General features: G+C 44.9%; 1 protein-coding gene across 1 annotated transcript; it reads right to left on the bottom strand.

The window, feature by feature from the left end:
• Window positions 1-405: 405 nt before the first annotated feature.
• Window positions 406-22434, bottom strand: PPP2R1A (protein phosphatase 2 scaffold subunit Aalpha). The gene is made up of 15 exons (XM_028742518.2): window positions 22283-22434; window positions 17302-17392; window positions 16764-16864; window positions 11584-11816; window positions 11310-11457; window positions 11071-11226; window positions 10620-10734; window positions 9662-9732; window positions 8756-8890; window positions 7229-7402; window positions 6816-6876; window positions 4766-4920; window positions 3467-3609; window positions 3173-3264; window positions 406-1888 (listed from the first exon to the last, which is right to left on the bottom strand). Exons 1-15 carry the CDS (start codon window positions 22358-22360, stop codon window positions 1872-1874), a joined length of 1770 nt encoding a protein of 589 aa, XP_028598351.1. The 5' UTR covers window positions 22361-22434; the 3' UTR covers window positions 406-1871.
• Between the last annotated feature and the right edge of the window lie 108 nt (window positions 22435-22542).

Genomic DNA, 22542 nt, shown 5'->3' with positions numbered 1-22542 from the left:
AGCAGTGGCCAGGGAACCTGTTTCTTCTGGAAAGCCACGTTCTGCTGTGGGCATCCTGCAAGGACTGTGTGGGGCCAGTGGGTGAAGCAGCAAATGTGAATTTTTGCCCAGCAGTGCAAAGGCCAGAAATTGCTACATCTCTCCTGCCCTCCCACCCCCAGCCTGTCTCCATTTGGGTGAGCAAGAGGCATGATCACAGTTCAAGTACACATTCCATACAGGCGAAAGCACTCTAGGAGGATACAGAGCAGGGCTAACTGGTGTGCGTGTGTAGCATCTTGAGGGGTGGATAAAGAAGCCTGGAAGGCTGAATTTAGGCCCACAGGCCCAAGTTTCCCCCACTCCTGTCTCAAATAGTTTTACTCTGTTCCCGTCACCCCAGACCAAAGTGAATGAGATGCCAAATAACGATCGAGCATTTTATTAATCGTAGAGAGGAGAGGGGGAAAAACAAGTGTACACCAAAAAAAATTTAAAAAAAAAAATTCAAGAGTTTTAAAATTACATGCCACTAACAGAGGGTGTTTGTTTGTGTTTATGTTAAGGGGTGTGTGGTTAGAAAACACACTTAGATACTTGTTCAGTGCAAGAACCACATAGGCAGCAGCTGGGAACTAAATTTAAAAAAAAAAAGAGGGGTCAGGACATAATCAGGGCAGACTAAGGGGAGGGAAAGAGGAAGTTGGTGGTGGTTTTTCATGATAGATGCTGGAGATTCCAATCGGCTAATATGCCACACTGGATAGTCTAAGCATTGCAGGAGACAGCGACCTGATTGCCCCTCCTGCCGACCGATGTCTTCATAAAAGCATCCCTTTACCCCTCCAAATTTAGGAAGGGCCAAGCTTGAAAAGCCTGGCTGAGATACCGGATGTGTGTTTGACAAACTTTTAGCCTAGAGGCAGTCTCCCAAATGCTGAGGACCCAAGGCAACACTTCCTGCTGGGTTCATATCCTTCACCGCCCCAAAGTAATATTTTCTGCAAAGAGCTGCTTCTCCCAACATGCTACCTACAGAAGCTCCTTCCAGCAGAAAACACAGGGTACGAGGGGGACCTGAACTGAGAAAGAATAGGAGTGAGTTTGGTGAGAAATTAAAACAATAGGGATTTAAGCACCCCTTCCTCCCTTCTCTGGGGCTGGAGGGGAAAGGCCTCTGCTGCATTCAACTTAGGGCATAAGAGAAGTTTGCTAACAAAGGAACCCCCTGAGAACTAGTTAGTTTTGTAACTGATGCTCTATCTGATTAAGTGGTGTTAGAGACACTGAATGGAGGGGACTTTTTAAATCGCTGGGACTTTTTAAATCGCTGGGATGGGAGAGTGGCAGAGGCAATCTGGCTGCCCACTGAGCAAAGTTCCTCAAGAGGAAGGCCAAATCAATACCTCATGCACAGCTACATACAGCACTGTGGGGAAGTTCTCATGCAAACCGTGGCCAAAAGGTTACAGAAGCCCCAAGCACTTTGCCTCCCCAGAGTGTTCACATTCATCATGCCAAGTGTAGGTTTGAAGGGGCTGCTCTGCCTCTCATGAGCTTGCACCAGGAGGCAGGTCTGGAGGGAGGGGGGGCGAGGGAGAGGCTGCCATTTGCTGCCACCTGGTGGCACAACAAAACTAAAGATGGAACCCCGGCTAAGATGAGATAGGTGGGAAGTATTACAGCTGCCGAGGAAGGTTTCAGAACATGGAGCTAAGAGTGGAAGAGGGAGGTGGACTCCAGTCAGCCACTGACCAATATCACCATATGGATCCACTTGGGGTGGGGGCTGGGGCTGGCCATCGACATGCAGGGAAATGGGGAGGGGGAGAGAAAGATCGGTCCAATTGGGGCCCAAGTGGAAGAGACAACAGCGTCGGGGCTCCTAGGGCTCAAACCAGTGCCAACACTGTGAAAAGAGAGAAAGAAAATGAGTTAAATTCCAAGGGTTACTTGCAGAAAGTCGCATACAAATTCCTCCACCGCCAGATTTCCAGATGGCTGGGTTTCTTCCTTGCATGAACAATCCCATATGCAATTATGAACATCTATTGTGAGGGACCATCAAGTCCAGAGACAAGTGACTGTTCAGCCAGGAAAAGCAAGAGGGCTGCTGCTCCACCCTCTTGTCCTTGTTGGTTGATGGCTGCGACAGGAGCCGGCAGCTTGTAGGTATGAATGAGTCACCAGAAGCCATTCAGCCGTAATCTCCGTGTCACCTCAACCACCAATCTCTCCCCCGTGGAGTCAGCCCACCCACTTAGACAATAGTACTGAGCCAGGAGGAATCGAATGGATTGTGCAAACTAACCTGACAAATATTCAGCTCCAGGGTTACAAAAAGGACAAATCAAACTATCTGAGGGTGGGGATTGAAGGAAGATGTGAGAGCTACTGCCAAAACAAAGGAAGTTTACAATGCTTGGGCCTTTTTTGTTTAGAAAGCAAACCTATGGAATTATGTGCGGTGAAGAAAATGGAAAGCGCAGCATTTCTCTCCCTCTCCAAGGACCATCTACTGAAGCTGGAAGGTGGGAGAGTCAGAACAGACAATAGGAAATACTTTACACCGCACATAGTGGAATTCATGACCATATAATATGACACCAAGGCTACCAAGAGGCAGTAGTCATAAGGGCTATAACCTATCTCCATGATCAGTGGCTCCAGGCTACTGGGAAGCAGCAACATGCCCCAGGGCCTGCTTTTGAGCTTCCTACAGGCATGTGGTTCGCCACACTGGGGACCAGGAGGATGGACTAGATAGGCATTTAGTCTCATCCAGGAGGGCTCCTCTTTCACAGCCCTTGCTCCAAATTCGAGCAAACCACAAGGTCTGTATGCTTCCCCATCCAAGCTCTCTTTTATGTACACCTCTCCCTCCCACCCCTGCTGATCATGGAGCTGGTAAAGAAAGCCTCCCCTTGCAGCAGCAATGCCTTTTCCTCCTCTTCCCTTTGGCTGGAAGAATTCAAGTATCAGGAGAAACCCTTGGGCACTCTTCCAAGAGTTTGCACCTGTCTCAAATCTGGGACAGGAGCAAGCTGCAATGCAACTCAGGAACAGAGGTTAAGAGGAGAAGGCATCAAGCTGACAAGCACATCCTTCCTAGTTGGGAAGCTGGGAAGCAAGTGTTTTGTCTTGACACAAGGTGCGGTTGATCCCGTTGGGGAAAAGGATGTTCCTGACTCACCAGTCAGCGCCTCCTGGGCGAAGTATTTGACATCCACATCGGGGTCCTGTGTTAGTTTCTCCAGCACTGGCTTCACCTCATTCTGAAGGGTGCTGTGGGGATAAGAGTGGCAGAGGGATGAGTAGGAAAAAGTGAGTGGAAGGCCAAGGCAGTAAATCCAAAGGTCTTCAAAGGCCCCAAGTGCTTCTCCCACTTTCCCCCCTCCCCATAAATGCATCCTCCAATCGGGAGGAGTTTCGGGACTGCTGCCATAAAGGCGTCAGGTGCAATGGTACCCCCAGTGATCTGTCATACCTGTTGTCCAGGATTGGTCCAATTTTCTGAAGGGACTTGGCCACGTTGAAGCGGACATTTGCTACGGCGTCGCCTGCCATCCGCAACACAGTGGGAAGCATGTGCTTGGTGGTGATCTCCTGCCCACACACCTCTGACAGCACCTAGGAAAGGAAAAGGCACAATGGAGCTGGACCATGATCAAGTGGGATCCACAGGGTACGTAGGAGACTTTGAGCTTCCCTTGGCTGCTAGGTCAGTGCTGCTCCTTACTTTGAATGCCATGCTTGCCGATGGAGCTAAAACGATGCCCTAGCCCTCAGAAAGCATGGGAGGTTTCACCACTGGGGGTTTCCACTAAACAAGTAAAGCACCCCTAAAATTTCTCAACATGTTTCACAGAAAGAGCATAATTAATCTGTCCCACAGGATTCCTAGAAGCACTCAATAAAGGAGCAGTTTGAGGACTCTCCTCCTCCTCTCAAAGCATGATGCCCAATATCTAAACCAATTGACATCCCAATGTCTCCTAATGGACTTCCCTGGGCAGCTTATTCCTATGCAAAACACCTCTGTGAGTACTTGGTGATAAAAAAAGAAGAACTCTGGTGTATCCAATGCTAATCAACCTCAGAATAGAACCATGGGAAATGAATGGAAAGGACTAACTTCAGACCACTGATTTCAACAGAACTTAGAGACAGGCAATCCAACTTGTGTGTTAAGGGGGGGGGGGGCGGGGAATCTGGAACCTGAAAGTTTTTACTCTCAAGTTTGAAAAGCAGAAAATCTCATTGGGGTAGGGTTGGGGGGGCTCTTTTGTACCTGGCATAGGAGTCCATCCCTTTCCAATGCCCCCATCACCCTCCTCTTCCTCAGTGGTTTACACTGAAGTTAGTTTACAGGGGGGGGGGGGGGGCAAATCCAAAGTTCTGCACACAAAATTAAAATTTTAAAAAATTATGCACACAAAATTTAAAATATGCACCCTAGTTAATTTTGATTCAGAAAACAGTTACATGAAGTAATCATTCAGAAATGGAAAACTCCACTAAAATAATGGAGAGCAATTTATTATCTGGAGCAAGAATTTTAGATGCATCCAAATGGAACTGAAGTTCCTTCTAGGTCCAAATCATTTAACAGAATATGGGATGTGGCAATATTAGAACGATTAATGACTTATACGTGCCGGAAGAGGAAAAAGGGAGAACATTTTTAATGCAGTATGGCAGCTCTTTCATGGTGGAGAACACATTCTTCCCTTTGCCCTGAGTTCATCCCAACTTCCTCCTCTACCCCACCCTTGCCCCAACTCACATTGATGCAGAAGAGCGTGGTCATGCGGTGCAAGTAGTTGGGGTCGTTGGACATGGCCAGCACCTTGGGGATGATGGTGGCATGGGCCCAGTCCTTGCCAAACTTCTCCACAAGCTTCTTGAGGTTGCTGGTAGCGGCCTCTCGGATAGCGTAGACTGGAGAGGAGAGCAGTGTCAGCACAAGTTAAAAGGTGAGAACACTCCAAACTAATGCTATTGTCCAACTTCTTCAGCACATTTGGCAAAGGAAGCCACCCACCCACTCTGAAGTTTGCAAGATTTTCATGCATGTGTGGGTGCTTATTAAGGTCGTGCACCAGATCTGTCCCGAGCACAAACCAAATTCGGACAATGGGAGGAGTGGATAGCACTCTAGGCCCTTAGCGGCTCTATGTCAAAAGCCCTCTATGCTTTGCATTGGAAAACAAGAGAAACCCAGCTCAATTTTAGACCACAAATGCTGCAAGGACTGAGTTGGGATTGTACTCCTATGCCTTATACATGTCACTTGTTTCCTGCCCCATTAAAATTCAAAGCAGGAGATGGAGGTGCGACAGATTTCAGAGCGCCGCTCCAAAGAACAATAGGCATCTTTCCACTGGCAATTTACATCCACTCTAACATGGCATTTGTCACTGGTTAAGCATCCCTTCCACGAAAACATTTGAAATTAGCAGTGATATTCTGGGCTGGAAATGAGGGAAGATAGGCTTTCACAGATTTCATAAATTGATAGCTCATTTAACAATTTGAATTGGTCATTGGTCACACATTTTATTCGATGGAGATGAGACTGAAAGGCACAAGTTCACTTCTGAATCATTCTGGATGCATTGAATGACTGAAGGGTTTTTTGTTTGTTTTTTAAGGCAGAAGGAAATGGATAAAAAAGCAGCAGCTTTTGTTTATAAAGCTTTTGGGCCTCGCAGTTTTTCAACAGCCCCTAATGGCCCCAGATATTTAAATTTTAGTTACGTTATTCCCCCTCCACACAAAATGACTAAAAGAAATTTTAATTAGTGAACATCTGTTATTGAATACACATTTGTCTGGTTCAGACATTGCTAAGCCAGGGGTAGCCGATGTGGTAGCACTTGGATGTTCCTGAACTGCGACTCCCATCATCCCTAACCACTGGCCATGCTGCCTAGATGTGATGGGAAGAACTGGTGCTCTTCAGGTGTTGCTGGGACTCCTAACATTGGCTACCTGCACTAAACCATAGTTTAGTGTTACAAGAGCAAGCCTCAGAAGGCTTCACGGTCTCATGCTTCCCCTCTGGTATGGCAGCAAAGTGGTTCAGAAGCCTTTTTTCTACCACTGTATGTTTGCCACAGCCTGCAGTGACATCTGAACTTGGACAAGCAATGGTTACCCTTAACTATGCTTTCAAAAAACCATCATTAATAACACAGTTTAGTCTGTTATCTGATGTAAAACAAAGCAGAAGCTTCTGAGATGTGCCACAAGCACGAGGTTTTCTGTGGCTTATATAAACCATAGCACGTGTAAACTAGGCTATTGAGTTAATGCAGCAAACCACCATGGAAACGAGCTACATTGCCTCTCCATCATTGTGAAATAATAGCATTGAACTTGAGCTTAATTGCTCCTGTGGCTGAAAAAGAACTCTCCCATTCAATATAAAAAAATACAACTTTTATTCCTGCACTAAAAGCTTAGATGAGCCAATTCTCTCTGCTGGAACAGGAGCTTTCATAATGGATCCCATTAGCTTTGAAATATACTTTCCATGTTAGAGATCACTAGTTGGATATAAAGTGCTTGATATTTTAAAGAGATATAAAGCACCTGGGCCATAATTCAAAGAGCCACTTTAGCATGTGCTCTTGGTCTCCCTTCCTCTCTACAGCCCCTTTCCCTACAAATAAGGGTGATAAAAATCACCCCTCTAGTTAACACGGAGAGACTGCACCTCTAATTCTTGTCCAAATGTGGCATTCTACCTTCCTTTATTTGAACAAATGCAAATGTAACAACAGGGAGAAAAAAGGTTGAGGAAAGAAAATGCTTCAACTTAAGAGCCTTACCGTGATCCACCAACCATGCCATGCAAAGGGAATTTAGCTTCTCGTCAAAGAACTCCACACCCTACAGAGGGGAAATTGCAGAGAGCTCAGATTAACTTGCGATAATGCTGTTTATGGGATTCTCACAGTCAGAAACAAAACACGGAGAAAGTGGTCTCGCTCATATGGCAGGTAGGGAGCAAACCAGTACAAAGGTTGTGAAAGGTTCTAAGTTTTTAAGCTGAATGGCTAATGCTCCCCAAGCAAATGGGCAGTAACTAGCAGTTCCCACAAGGCGGAACACATACAAAAGCTTTCACAAAGCCAAACAATGTGCCTGTGGCAACCCAGGCCCAGCTGACCCAAGAATATTTTGATCACTGTGTTCTCCCAGCATGTCAAACTCATACGCAAAAAGCCAAAGATGCACTTACTAGCTGCCCAGCCAACAGGGGCATGTACTCGATGATGGCCAGTCGCACACGCCACTTGGCATCCTCTGCCAACTCCACAATGGCTGGCAGCAGGGACTGGGACAGCTGCCGGATGCCAATCACCTCATTCACACAGTCCAGGTTAGAGATTATATTGAGTCTGACTTCTGGGCACTGCAGAAATGTGAACACAGTGACATCAGAGGGCAGTTCCACCTCCCAGATGCAACTCCTAAAATCCACCCACTCTTCAAAGGTAAAGGTACCCCTGCCCATACGGGCCGGTCTTGACAGACTCTAGGGTTGTGCGCCCATCTCACTCAAGAGGCCGGGGGCCAGCGCTGTCCGGAGACACTTCCGGGTCACGTGGCCAGCGTGACAAGCTGCATCTGGCGAGCACACGGAAACACCGTTTACCTTCCTGCTAGAAAGCGGTCCCTATTTATCTACTTGCACCCGGGGGTGCTTTCGAACTGCTAGGTTGGCAGGTGCTGGGACCGAGCAACGGGAGCGCACCCCGCCGCGGGGATTCGAACCGCCGACCTTTCGATCGGCAAGCCCTAGGCACTGAGGCTTTTACCCACAGCGCCACCCGCGTCCCTACCCACTCTTCTAGACGACTGCAAATACTTGCGTATCTTCTTCCACCACATCTAAACTAGGCTTGCAACCTTTGACTTGGCGAGATGGCTTTGATTTATTTTCTTACAACCCCAGCTTCCTTCCATCAAAAATCCCAAGGTGGCGTACATGTGGCTCCCAGGCAATCAACTATCTAGGCGCTGACAAGACTCAGACTTGCTTAGCACCAGCAAGGTGGTGACCTCATGCGCCTTCAGACCATAATGGGCACAGCCTCCCATTTCAGAGATGGAAGATACCAACCCTAATTTAAATGGGCCTGATTTGGCCATATAAGCCCTTGAACACCAAAATCAAGGGTAGGGGTGGTACTATGTAGGAACCTACATAGGTCCATCCCGTTCATTATTGAGTTTGTTCACAAATCTTTCCAGTCCCAGCTACTTACCACTGAACCTGGAACCCTAAACATATAAAGCATGTACTCTATTACTTTTCTATGGCCTCTCGTTAGAGAAATCGGTCATTTATGACTCCAGCTGAGTTCCCAGAATTCCGGGGGGGGGGGGGGGGAGGGGGACACACACCGCATAGTTAATTTACATTTGCAGTGTGCAGAAACTAATCAGCTAATCTTATGTAACAACTCCCCCAGTATCCAACCTGGTGCCCTTCAGACACTGTTGGATCCTAACTCCATCAGCCCCAGCCAGGAAGGCCAATGGTCAGGGATGATGGGAGTTGTAAGTCAACCACATCTGGAGGACACCAGGTTGGGGAAGGGTATATTTAGCACTTCCGAGGCAAGGGAGTGAAGCAGCCATGAAATAATGCAACTTCAGGAGATCAATGCAGAGAAATGCTCCTAATTCTGAACAGTTTGACACAGAACTGTTAACAAGTGGACCAAAGGAAAACGATGGGGGGGGGGGGGGGTCCACTCACCTCATCTTTGAGCTGAGCCAAGAAGAGAGGCAGAAGGTGTTCAATCGTGTTGTCTTTGCCCAAAATGGGAGACAATCCCATGATCACAGATGCCAAAGCTGATTTTACATGTTGATTGGCATCCGACACGAGTTCCTGAATGGAAAAAAGTAGTATTAAAAACAAAAACAAACAAACAAACAAACAAACAAACAGAAATTTACTTGCTTGCCGTGAGGCCAACCAGAAACACTGAACTCTGGGTGGCTGACAAACATAAAATACAAGCAAATGGGACACACCGAACACAAATGTATCTGCAGTAACTCTTCAACACATCTGCAAGCATACCTGTCTTACTTCCTTATTCTATTACAAGCAACCTTTATACAATGGGTAAGCAAACTAAGGCCCGGGGGCCAGAGCCAACCCAATCGCCTTCTAAATCCGGCCTGCGGACGGTCCAGGAATCATCGTGTTTTTACATGAGTAGAATGTGTCTTTTTATGTTAAATGCATCTCTGTGTTATTTATGGGGCCTACCTGGTGTTTTTACATGAGCAGAATGTGTGCTTTTATTTAAAATGCATCTCTGGGTTATTTGTGGGGCATAGGAATTTGTTCATCCCCCTCCCCCCAAAAAAATAGTCCGGCCCCCCACAAGGTCTGACGGACAGTGGACTGGCCCCCTGCTGAAAAAGTTTGCTGACCCCTGCTTTATAATGTAAATTGCCCTGTGATTGTCAGGTGACGGGCAGTATATAAATTTAATAAACAAACAAATAGTTAAGTCGCCCCCTGCTTTAACAGTGAGACACTTGCCTCCATGCTTTCTTCAGCCCTTAATTGTACTGTTATTGCAAGCCGACAAATGCTTCAAAAAACAGGGTCAAGACTCACTAGAGATTATTGCGTCCTGGAACATACCTTAATGCAGGGCAAGATCTGGGTCATAATGACATTTTCACGGCAATCAGCAGACAGGTTTTCACAGAACTCTTAAGGAAAAACAGTAATGACGTTGTTAGGGCTTCACAACCAAAGTGGTGCAGTGGGAATGCTGTTTATCTGGCTAACAAAGGAGCTCATCAGGAAGATATGAGCTCCGAGTTAATCTAGTAGTCCATTAGGCATCATCACTCCACTGTCAGACTTCCTAACACACCATAATGTACAAATTACTGACCTCCAGAAACACATCTTCCTGCAACTGAATTTAGACAAGTCTCTCGTTTCTATAGAGAGTGTCATTTGGCTGTTTAAAGGTTAGTTGTTGCGGCATTATAGAACTACGTCATGTGCTACCTTTTCCCCCTGACCTATGTGTGGAGTCTTGTATCTGTACTACAGCCACACCAAATCACAGGAAGCAAGGCTTGTATTTTACTGTATATCAGTTATATTCTAAGCATGTGTCCAAACTATCATAGCTATGTAAATAAGGCTTGAAAAATAGTAGGTGTCATTTTTAAATGGCTCCAGCACACAGACCTTGAGTGCTCTGAATGGTAGAGCCATTTCACTTTCCCTTTAAACATTTTACCTCTTATAAGCATTCCTTTTCTATCACTTACATTGTCCCTCTCCCTAGCTTCTTCAAGATGTCAAATAACAAGTTCAGAATAAAGCCATGTAGAGGGAACAGAAGGTATATACAACAATGAAAATCTGATTTGCAATATTTGAATTATTTGAGTGTTGAATTTACCTTTTCTAGAACAGAAATAGCAGTATTTGTAGCACAAAACATGAACAGCTGTTTACAGGATTTCCGATAAGTGAGAACACGGATGGGGCAGGAGCACCCCTCAGAGAATCAATTGTTTTGATTCCAAACAATTAGAAAGCACAAGCCGCCACCACAGGCATTGGGACTGCAACTGACCTTTGACTTTGTGGGAGGCAGCAGCCCGCACTTCAGCTTCACAGTCTTTCATCAGGTTCTGGAATGCTGGGACCAAGTCGGTTTTTGTGATTTCTGGACCGACAGCTTTCTGGAGCTATGGGCAAGAAAAGGCAAAATATATGATGATGATGATCCCAAATGGATCCCTGCCAAAAAGACTTATGCTCCAACTGAGAAATACTCAGGAACTGTAGAAATAAGAGGAAAGGACACTGCTTCTGACCAGAGGAATAAGAGCATGAAGTGAGTTTTTGCAACATTTTTTTAATAAGTTGAATTGAGAGGTTTTTCTAAAAAAAGAAATAATGTGTGTATACACACACACAAAGCCTGAGTTTCAGATGATTTGATCAAAAGGCTGGGTATAAATCTTAAAAATAAAACGAATACCACACAAGCACTGCTGAGGCATACATGGATTCGTACTAACCTCTGTGAACTTGTCAGCCACCATGTAACGGACCCGCCAAGATTTGTCCTCTGCTGCTTGCCGTAGTGTTGGCATCACCAACGACTCCAGGTCCTCCTGGGGCAGGAGCTGTGCAATATTAACACAGGCCTCCACAGCTAACAAACGCACAGAGTCCTGTATGAGAGACATGAGGTGGGTTACATGTGTTCTAGTCTGCCCCAGCCCTCTCCCAGAAAGCAAGGTGTCATCACACAGACCTGCTCATCAGAGGCCAAGTTAGAGAACATGGGGATGATCTCGCTCTTGACATGTTCCAGCTCCAAGACCTTTGCGAATTCACCCAGTTTAGAGGCTGCCGCTCGCCTGACCATCGGAGTGTCATCTGAGCACAAGTTCCGGAAGTACCTGCAGGAAAGGGATAAGGACTGTTAGCTGGGAAATACAGAGCCGTCTGAATTGGTGTCTCTCACCCTTTGACATGGGTGACCCAACCAACAGTCCCCAGACCTTAATGTAAAGCATCTCACTTACTGTCGGAGCTCAGCTTTGACCGAACTGGAGACTCGAGGGTAACAGACACTGAAGAGGCCACAAGCAGAGGTGCGGGAGGTGAACCAGTCACCTCCTGCCAAGCGCTTCACGAGGGGAACAAAGTGGGCCTCAAGGTCAGATGGAGAGTGTTCATGGGAGATGGCTCGCAGAGACTCCACCGCTTTGTCCCGGACCACTGTCTCCTCAACAGTAGCAAGGCTCTCGAGCGGAGGCTGCAGTACAAAGAGGGAGGATACATTACACATTAAATGCAATGTCTGCAGCTTAGCATATCAAAGAGTGTTGCAACACCAAATGTGTTACTGCCTGACCTTTTGCGGGTTTCTTATTACAGTAAGTAATAACAGAAATGGAGGGGGGAAATTTGAAGAAAAATGTGATGTTCTGAAAGCTAGATAAATCATCTAAAGATGTGGCATCCTGTCTAAGCAACTTCCTCCCAAAGGAATGTAAGACTGGCTCCATCTCAGCTTTCTGTTCCACATGGGTTTTTTTTTTTTTTTTTTTAAATATTTTTTATTGGTTTTACAAAATTTTTAAAAGAAACAAACAAACACTAAAGGTGACAAACATACACGTATAGTTTCAAACATATTTTCATAAACCTCTTTTCTTGGACTTCCCCATACCCCCCCCCCTCTGCATCCCAATGTCCATAATTCAACCAGCAACTCCCCATTGTTACTTTCCATTCTCTATCATCTTAATCCTCTTTTGTAATTCTAACCTTATATCCTGAACCCCTTTGTTTCTGGGAACCACAACATTTTAACATTCATTAAGTTTATAGTAGTCCTTAAGATAACTTTTAAATTTTGTCCATTCTTCTTCCACCGTCTCTTTTCGTTGGTCACGGATTCTGCCTGTCATCTCGGCCAATGTCATATACTCCATCACTTTCATCTGCCATTCTTCCAGAGTGGGTAGATCTTGTGTCTTCCAATACTTTGCGATGAGTATTCTTGCTGCTGTTGAAGCGTACATGAAGAAAGTTCTATCCCTCTTTGCCACCAATTGGCCGACAATGCCCAAGAGGAAGGCCTCTGGTTTTTTAGAAAAGGTACATTTAAGTACTTTTTTAATTTCATTATAGATCATTTCCCAGAAGGCCTTAATCTTCGGGCATGCCCACCAAAGGTGGTAGAAAGTACCTTCAGTCTCCTTACACTTCCAACATTTGTTATCGGGCAGATGATAAATTTTTGCCAGCTTGACTGGGGTCATGTACCACCTGTAAATCATTTTCATTATGTTTTCTCTTAGGGCATTACATGCCGTAAACTTAACACCGGTGGTCCATAACTGTTCCCAGTCAGCGAGCATAATGTCATGTCCAATATCTTGTGCCCATTTAATCATAGCTGATTTCACCATTTCATCCTGTGTATTCCATTTCAGCAACAAGTTATACATTCTTGATAAATTCTTAGTGTTGGGTTCTAGCAGTTCAATCTCTAGTTTTGATTTTTCCACCTGAAAGCCAATTTTCCTGTCCTGTTTGAAAAGCTCCATTATTTGATAATATTGAAGCCAGTTTTGTACTTTATGTTTCAATTTGTCATAGCTTTGTAATTTCCACTTATCTCCATCCTGTTCCAAAATTTCCCAATACTTCGGCCATCCGACCTCCATATTGAGTTTCTTTACTGCTTTAGCCTCGACTGGTGACACCCATCTAGGGGTTTTGTTTTCCAACAGATCTTTATATCTCATCCATACATTAAACAATGCTTTTCTAACAATGTGATTTTTAAAGGCACTATGCTGCTTAATTTTGTCATACCATAAATATGCATGCCAACCAAAAACATTGTTAAAACCTTCCAGATCCAAAATGTCTGTGTTCTCGAGGAGCATCCATTCCTTCAGCCAGCAAAAAGCTGCTGCCTCATAGTACAATTTTAAGTCCGGCAGGGCAAACCCCCCTCTTTCTTTAGCATCTGTCAATATCTTAAATTTGATTCTGGGCTTTTTGCCCTGCCAGACAAATTTCGAAATATCTTTCTGCCACCTCTTGAAACATTCCATCTTGTCAAGAATCTGCAAGGTCTGGAACAAAAACAACATTCTAGGCAGTACATTCATTTTGATCACTGCAATTCGGCCTAACATTGACAATTTCAAATTTGACCATATTTCTAGATCTTTTTTAATTTCTGACCAACATTTTTCATAGTTGTCCTTGTATAAATTCACATTTTTAGATGTTAAGTAAACCCCTAGGTATTTCACCTTCTTGACTACTGTCAAACCTGTCTCCTCTTGGAATTTCTCCTTTTCCATGTCTGTTAGGTTTTTCCCTAAAACTTTAGTTTTTTGCTTATTCAGCTTAAATCCAGCTACCTGGCCAAACTGTTGTATTATTTCTAAAACCTTTTTCGTACTAGTGTTTGGCTCTTGCAAAGTCAATACTAAGTCATCTGCAAACGCTCTTAACTTGTAATGTTTAGCTCCGACCTGCACTCCCTTAACCTGCTGGTCATTTCTTATCATATTCAGCAACACCTCCAGAACCGAGATAAAAAGTAATGGGGAGATCGGGCACCCCTGTCGTGTTCCTTTTTCTATCTTCAGTTCCTCAGTCACAACATTATTTACAATCAGTTTAGCTTTTTGTTCGGAATATATTGCAGCCATACCATTTTCAAAACCCTGGCCTACCCCCATCCCATGAAGATTCTTCTTCATAAAACTCCAAGAAATATTGTCAAAGGCTTTCTCCGCATCCACAAAGATCAGTACTGCTTTAGTGTTTATATTCACCTCTAGCTTTTCCAAAATGTCTATTACATTCCTTACATTATCTGCCAGGTGTCTTTTAGGGAGAAAGCCTGCTTGGTCCTTATGAATCTTCTCCATCAGCACTCTTTTAAATCTTTTTGCCAAAATGTCTGCAAAAATTTTGTAATCCACATTGAGCAATGATATTGGGCGGTAGTTCTTAAGTTGGGTCTTTTCAGTCTCTGACTTTGGTATGAGTGAAATATAAGCTTCTTTCCACGATTCAGGTGCCCTTTTTCCTTCAAAGATCTCGTTACAAACTTCTCTTAATGGTTGAATCAGCCATTCCTTCAAAGATTTGTAGTATCCGGAAGTCAGTCCATCTGGTCCTGGAGATTTGCCCAATTGCATATTCTGAATGGCAGCCTCTATCTCTTGTTCTGAAATTCTCTGGTTCAAATCCATCTTACTTTGGTGAGAGATATTTTGTAATCCATATTTTCCAAGGAATTTGTCTATATCTTCTTCATTTTGCGGGCCTTGAGTATAAAGTTTTTTGAAGTAGCTTAAGAAGCAATTTCTAATTTCGTTGGGTTTAGAGATATTTTTCCCATCCACCTCTAGGCTTGTAACTGTATTTAATTTCTGCCTTTTCTTGAGTTGCCATGCCAAAAGTTTGCCACATTTATTTGCTGATTCAAAAGTCTTTTGCTTCATTTGCTTTATCTTCCATTCTATCTCTTGGTTCATCAATTCCATATATTGTGTTTGATACAACTTAATCTCTCTTAAGATGTCCTGAGACTTTGGTTTTGTTCTTAATTTTTTCTCTCCTTCCTTTATCATTTCCAAAATCTTTTCTTTTTTCTCATTTTGTTTTTTCCTCTTTATTGAATTTTGTTGAATCAAAAATCCTCTCATCACTGCCTTACTTGCGTCCCAGACCACTCTTTTCTCCACGTCGGTCCTCAGATTTATTTCAAAGTAGTCTTTTAGGGTCTTTTGGGCCTTCGTGAGAATCTCCTTATCTCGAAAGAGGGTGTCATTCATTCTCCATCTAAATTGACCAGTCATTGTGAGTTTCATCTCCATCTTCACGGCGTTATGGTCGGAGCAAGTTTTTGGGCAGATTTCCACTTTCTTAATCTTTGGGGCCATTCCGCTAGTAATCCAAATTTGATCGATTCTGGTCCAGGTCATCATTGCTTGGGAGAAGAAAGTTCCCTCTCTCTCCAGAGGGTTCCTTGTTCTCCATATGTCTATCAAGCCCATATTTTCTGTCATTTCAAAAAAAGTCTTAGGGAGTCTCCCTTCCTTGCTAACTGTTAGTCTTTGTGCCTTGTCCATATTAGTGGAGACCACGCCATTCATGTCTCCCATAATTATCATATTGTAATCCAAATAGTCAGTCAGGGTTTCATGAAGTCTCTTAAAGAAGTCAGATTTGCCTTCATTCGGTGCATAAATTCCAACCACTAGAAATTTTTCTCCTTGTATTTGTATCTCCACAGCCAGGTATCTCCCTTGTTCGTCCTTGAATATCATTTTTGGGGCCCATTTCTCTTTCACATATATTACCACTCCTCTTTTCTTAACTTTGTCTGATGAAATGAATTCTTGTCCTAGCCTTTTATTTGTGAGTAGTCTCCTGTGAGCTCTGGTTATGTGGGTTTCTTGTAGACATATCAGGTCCAATTGTTCTTCCACATGGGTTTTTAATAGCTTTTAGTATGTGAGTTAATTCCACTTCTCCAGGTTTCTAGGCATGTTCTGCTCCATTCATAATCTAGTTTACTGATAATCTAGCAAGGGTCCCCAAGGCAGTATGTGTGTATGTACACACACACACGAAACTAAGTTTAGATATTTTGGTTTTGTACACTGCCTTGGATTCCCCCTCTAGGGCCAAAATACAATTTATAAATATTTTTTATAATAAATCAGCAAATCCCTCAAGGAAGAAAACAGTCTTCTAATGCAGCGTGCCCCTGTTACAATCTTTGGCCCCTGTGCGATTTATGGAAATACAGAAATTCTGTTTTCAAAGAAGTATGAAGAGAAGGAAGAAGATTTGGAAAGCAAGGGGTGCGACCTGTATTGGTGTGTGAGAGTGGATGTCAAACGTGCAAAGAGTCCAAATACAAGGTTACAGCATCTGTTGTTTTGGGGCAACATTGTTGGAAGCAAATTGGAAAGGCATTCCATATACCATTAAGCTGCACTGTAGAAGCAGGCAAAGGGTGGATGCATGCTACCATTTTACAACATATCCTTTTTACTAATAGGCAGTATAATTCAGAATCCAACCTAGGACCACCCTCAAATCTGCTAATGACCAACACTTCCCCCACCAAAGTTTGAAAGGAACAGAGGTGTTAGAAAATCTCACATTCTCCCACTGTGGAGAGCACTCTTCCCCAGTCATTCACTGGGCTTACCAGCAAGCAATGGACATATTCAGGGCCCCCAACCAGAGCTGTGAAGGTACCCAGCTGTTCCGCCAGAGCAAGTAGCACTTCATCCTCATCATAAATAGTGTCTGTGGGGAGGGAAAAAAAGCAATTAAAGCAAATCAAGACTAAAATCTGCATTGTCAAGAGCACAGAATCTGGAAGCTAACATGATGTGAGAATTTGAAGATGTGAACTATTGCCCTCCAGTGCAGGAAATAAGTACACCTTGGGCACAAGCAATCCCATCAGCACAATCTTGAACCAACTAAATTCAACAAGGACACAGTCCCTTTCTTTTGGCAAGGCTGCATTCATTAGCAAACCTTTGAAAAGGATTTAAAATTCTGCAAGAGTCTCAAGTGCCGCTGAGCACGTATATACTGCAGCCCTAAAAAGAAAATCACTACAGCTTTGGGAAAGGGATTTGGGGTACTGCCCAAGCTGCAATTCAAACTCACATGCATCACAGCCCCTAGACTCAATTCTTATTCCCTAAAATCAGAGTTCCTGGTCTCTTCATTACCTGTGAGAAAAGGCAAAAGCTCACTGCGTGTCCTCTCAACTCCCAGGGCCAGTGCAATGGTAGAGAGTTTCTTGATGCTGTTCAGACGAAGCTGCATAGAGGAGAAAGAAATCAAAATAACATATTTTTTAAAGGTGAGCCACTAATTTGCCAGGCAACCCTGATTCTTCATAAGATGTCACTGGAGTACAATCAATATAGCAATAGCAAGTTTAAGTGGTATGTAGTCAGAAAACAGGCATGACGCTCAAGGAAAGGTCCATGGGAGGTATGGCTTTTCCCAACTCTGAAATAAACAGGCCATAACTTGTGGGAGCGAGAAAGGGGAGGAAATATTTCAGAGATTACACTCTTGATAACATACAGAACAAATGTACTTTGCAAATAAATCCACAAAAGTGGATGGCCTACTTATCATTTTTACACTACGATATGCAGCCAGTGTGGCAAATTGAGGGTACCAAATGGGACACTTCCTGGACAGAGAAAGCCTGGACATAATTAGCTGTGCACTCACTAGATTGCTGTAATGTGCTGCAAGGAATACTGCACTACCTATGTTTTCCAAAAACATGCCTGCTAGTTTGCCAAGTGGAACCAGCCAATAGAAACATCTGTTTGTTTTAATGCAACTGCACTAACTTCCAGCCCATTTTTGAAAAGAAAAAAGTATTAGCAACTGTCCTGGGAGCAGCAATACTGTATGAGTGGAACATAAATATTATCTATACAATTCAATAAATAAAACACCCAATTGCTGAGATGGGCTGTTTCCTGTTATGAATCACCCAATTAATCATCCACCATCCCTGTCAGAAAAGTGATTTCTGGAAGACTACGACTGGTGGCAGATCATCATCATGCAGCAACACCAAAGGGCAGATCCATTTTCATTTTTGAGGGGACTATGAGATAACATCATGAAGCCATCTAGAACAATGAGTTTAGTCAGGCGGGCCCAGTAATAAAGGTAAGGTAAAGGTACCCCTGCCCGTACGGGCCAGTCTTGACAGACTCTAGGGTTGTGCGCCCATCTCACTCAAGAGGCCGGGGGCCAGCGCTGTCCGGAGACACTTCCGGGTCACGTGGCCAGCGTGACATCGCTGCTCTGGCAAGCCAGAGCCGCACACGGAAACGCCGTTTACCTTCCCGCTAGAAAGCGGTCCCTATTTATCTACTTGCACCCGGAGGTGCTTTCGAACTGCTAGGTTGGCAGGCGCTGGGAACGAACAACGGGAGCACACCCCGCTGCGGGGATTCGAACCGCCGACCTTTCGATCAGCAAGCCCTAGGCACTGAGACTTTTACCCACAGCGCCACCCGCGTCCCGGGCCCAGTAATAGTTGAGGGCAAAAGGTGTTTTCTCATTAACACCCCTTTCAGTTTACTTCTTCACTCATTTAGCATGCAGTGCCATTAAACTATTGCTTGTGAATCCCACTGTTTTGAATAGTTAAAAGGAAAGCCCCCAAAGCAGCAACTCATAGCTGTTCTTGCTTTGCTGGGTAAAGGGAAACTCTTTGAACCACCTGGAGAGGGGCAGGGATACCCCTACAAGATTGCCTACTGTGAAGGGGGGGGGTGTGGAACAGTGCTGAGCAGGGGCTGGCAAAGTTTTTGTGGTTTGGGCTGTTTCATGGTCCCGCATATGCCGAGGTGGGCCGGAGTGTGTATGCGCATGCACACACATGCACAAATGCTATTTCCGGTGCTCCTTCTGGCGCGAAGGAGGTGTGCGCAGCTTCCCATTGGCTGCAGGAGCTTTCTGCAGCCAATGGGAAACTGGCCAGCATCGCGGAAGGCGCTCCCCGATCTGCTCCGCACTGGTTTAGGTTGCAGACCCCTGGTGTTGAGTGTTTGACATACCAGAGAAGATGATTAGGTACATTACACCTATCCCCTCTTCCAATCTCTCCCTCATAATATCTCTGGCCACCTTGCCAACCTGGCCTCTGGTCTGCTGATGCTGTAGTAAAATTCCTCCAATCTATTACTTTAGCACGGTTGATCTCAACTATATTACTGAGGGTAGGTGAGCTTGGAGAAATTACTCTCTCCCAGCGGTGGCCCCCCTGGGAACTCAGGTTTGGAATCAGAATAGATTGGAGGGCTGGGTGGAGAGAATGATGTGGTCTTCCTCCAGGCTTTTCATCTATTTAAGTGGCAATCTGCTGTGTTTGAACTTTGTGCAGGACAATTAGGACAAACTGGAAATTCTGCTGCTATACTGCCCACCCTGCTGTCTTAGGGGTCTCGCTGCCCGTATCAAGAGGTGACCTCAGCTTTGTTGTTGAGCGTGCCCAGGATTGTTCTAAGGGATCCCAACACCCACCATATCAAGGGCAGCTCTGGACCAGACAGCCAGAGCAGTCCCAACATGCCACTGGCCCAAGCCATGTAGCAGAGAACAATATTGATTTGTTTTTCTAGTATTATTAATAATATTATTACTGTAGAAAACGCACAGAGAAAAAAGATTTCACTTGTTTAGGCTGGCACACTAGCTATGACCTTGGGCATATATGGGCTAGCTTTCAAGCCCTGATAACCTACTGAATTTATTCCTGCAATGTGTATCATATGTGGAGGAGCTGCAACTGAAGCTGAAACTTCAGTTAGTACCCCAGTAGCCATATTCTGTATCATCTGGGGCAGGTGTATATATTATGCCAGTACTCCATCATATTTTTGTTTGTCATTATGATATGTATTTTTCTGTTTTTATATTGTACACCGCCTTGTGATCTTCGGATGAAGGGTGGTATTGAAACTGAATAAAATAAATGATAAAAATCTTCACTGACTTTTGTTCCACCCCTGAGCCCAATTTTAAGTGCTGATTTTGACGCTGGCATCTGAAGGAGCACCTCTCCCCACATGTACCTACATATGCCTTGAGTTGTTACCTGATGCTTTTCTCAAAGGCCTTCTCAGCAGCCTCACCATCACCACCTGTGAAGTGCCTTCCCCAGAGAAGGCATCTATTTTAAGATATTTGCAGCACTTGGAAAAGCCTTCCTTTTCCCCAGGGCTTTTAGTATCTACTGTTATAACTCTGCAAAATTTTAATTCCTCTGTGGTGCATTTAATTTAATGTTGCATAGTTGTGATCCTCTGCTCAGTCTATATTTATATATAGTTCTGAAGCTTTTGTTACTATATTGATAGCAGAAATTATTATAACTTGTTCTTGTTTTTTCTTGCAAGCCCCCTAGAAAATGTCTCATAGTGCAACTCACAAATATTCTAAATTAATAAAGATGGAGAGCCTTAATAACACCTATCTCATGCTACATGTATGCCCTGCACTGCATACCCGGGTACCCCTGCCCGTACGGGCCAGTCTTGACAGACTCTAGGGTTGTGCGCCCATCTCACTCTAGAGGCCGGGGGCCAGCGCTGTCCGGAGACACTTCCGGGTCACGTGGCCAGCGTGACATCGCTGCTCTGGCGAGCCAGAGCCGCACACGGAAACACCGTTTACCTTCCCACTAGAAAGCGGTCCCTATTTATCTACTTGCACCCGGAGGTGCTTTCAAACTGCTAGGTTGGCAGGCGCTGGGACCGAACAACGGGAGCGCACCCCACCGCGGGGATTCGAACTGCCGACCTTTCGATTGGCAAGCCCTAGGCGCTGAGGCTTTTACCCACAGCGCCACCCGCGTCCCCCATCTCCCATACCTTTCTATAATACCTTAATGTAATGTAACACGGGAAACTAATTTACACGAAGAGGTAGGTCTTACTCTCTAAATTCAACAGGGGACAACAGCTTAAAAAGTAAGAATCAACAACGATAACAAGGGATAAAAGTAAGTAAGGGAAGCCGGTTTTCAACCGTCAAGTAATTAAACACGTTTTACAGAAAACCCCTAAGTGACACCCTGAAGCCCTTTTCATCACATCAAATCACAGCTGGGAAATAGCACATGCACATATTCTTCCAATGAACCTTTCCATTTCCCTCCCCCAACCCTTTACTGGCTTTTAGACTGTTAACTCCTCAGGGCAGAGACCTTGTTCTGTGTTGTTCTACAAACAACAGCTTACAGTGTAGCTGTTTTACATACAAAATACCAAGGAACAGCTATTTTAGATGCACCTCGGTTGCCACCTCTGCTAGCCCTCAAACAATTCCATCACTGAAGTTGTTTGGGGCCCAAACACATCTATTGTATCACCAAACAAAGTACTATATTATGGGAGGTATTGAGGGATGCAGCCATTCCCAATGGGCAGGCACCATGCTAGCTAGCATTAATCACAAGTTCCAAAACTATGCATTCCTTACAACCGGAAGCCAAGTAGATTAGAGAGGGGGGGAGGGAGAGAAGGGGAGCAGTCACGCACCCCACATACATAGTAAGGCTACCTCAAAGATGGCACCCCTACTGAGATCTCCCCGCCCCCATGACTGGCTCCTCTCCATGACAATCAGCTATGCACCACTTCCTCGTCTATGTCCTTAGCCTAACAACCCCCTGGAAAAGCCGTAGCATGACGGGCATGAGACCCCTCGTCTGGAGATCAGATCAAGACGCTTCCTTGATTGGTCAGGAAACACCCGTATAATGAAGAGGCGAGGCTCGACCCAATCAGGAGCCTCCTCTCGCCATTCCATCAATATATTTATTAAAGGAAAAGGCGACCCTCCTCCTGATTGTTTTGATTAACCCCCATATTAGACAAACAGGTCGCCCAGCCAATCACGTGGTTGCTCGCAACACGGACGAAGGGGAGAGTCACTGAATAATACGGACCCTTCCATTAGCCAACACCCTGCTCCTCGCCTTCTCAAATGAAAATCCTTACAGCCAATCCGGTTGAGCTTCTGATCGCTCACACTCGGGGTTCTCGGATGAAAAGTGGCCGCTGATTGGCTACTGTAACCCAAGGCGCGGCTTTCGGGCCCCGGCTGCCCGAATAAACTCCGGTCGCTTTCCCTTACGCCCAGGGAGGCCTCGGTTGACGCGAGCCGTACCTGAACGTCTTCGTTCCGCAGCTCATCAATCAGCACAGCAATAGGGTAAAGGGAGTCATCTCCGTCGGCGGCCGCCATCTTACCTCCCGGCTTCGGCTCTGAAGGGTGCGCGGGGTTCGCACAGACGCCTTGCAGGGGCGGCTCAAAAGCCATTGGCTGCCTAGTATGTCACTCTCAATTATTCCTAAAGCTAATTGGCTTGTTTCTAGCACGCCCCACCTCTTCTGTACTCCTGTTTGAAATAGCCTTCTATCAGTCAT

Source organism: Podarcis muralis, chromosome 7, assembly GCF_964188315.1.
Source record: "Podarcis muralis chromosome 7, rPodMur119.hap1.1, whole genome shotgun sequence".
Classification (NCBI taxonomy): domain Eukaryota; kingdom Metazoa; phylum Chordata; class Lepidosauria; order Squamata; family Lacertidae; genus Podarcis; species Podarcis muralis.
This window is presented reverse-complemented; position numbering and strand designations above follow the sequence as displayed.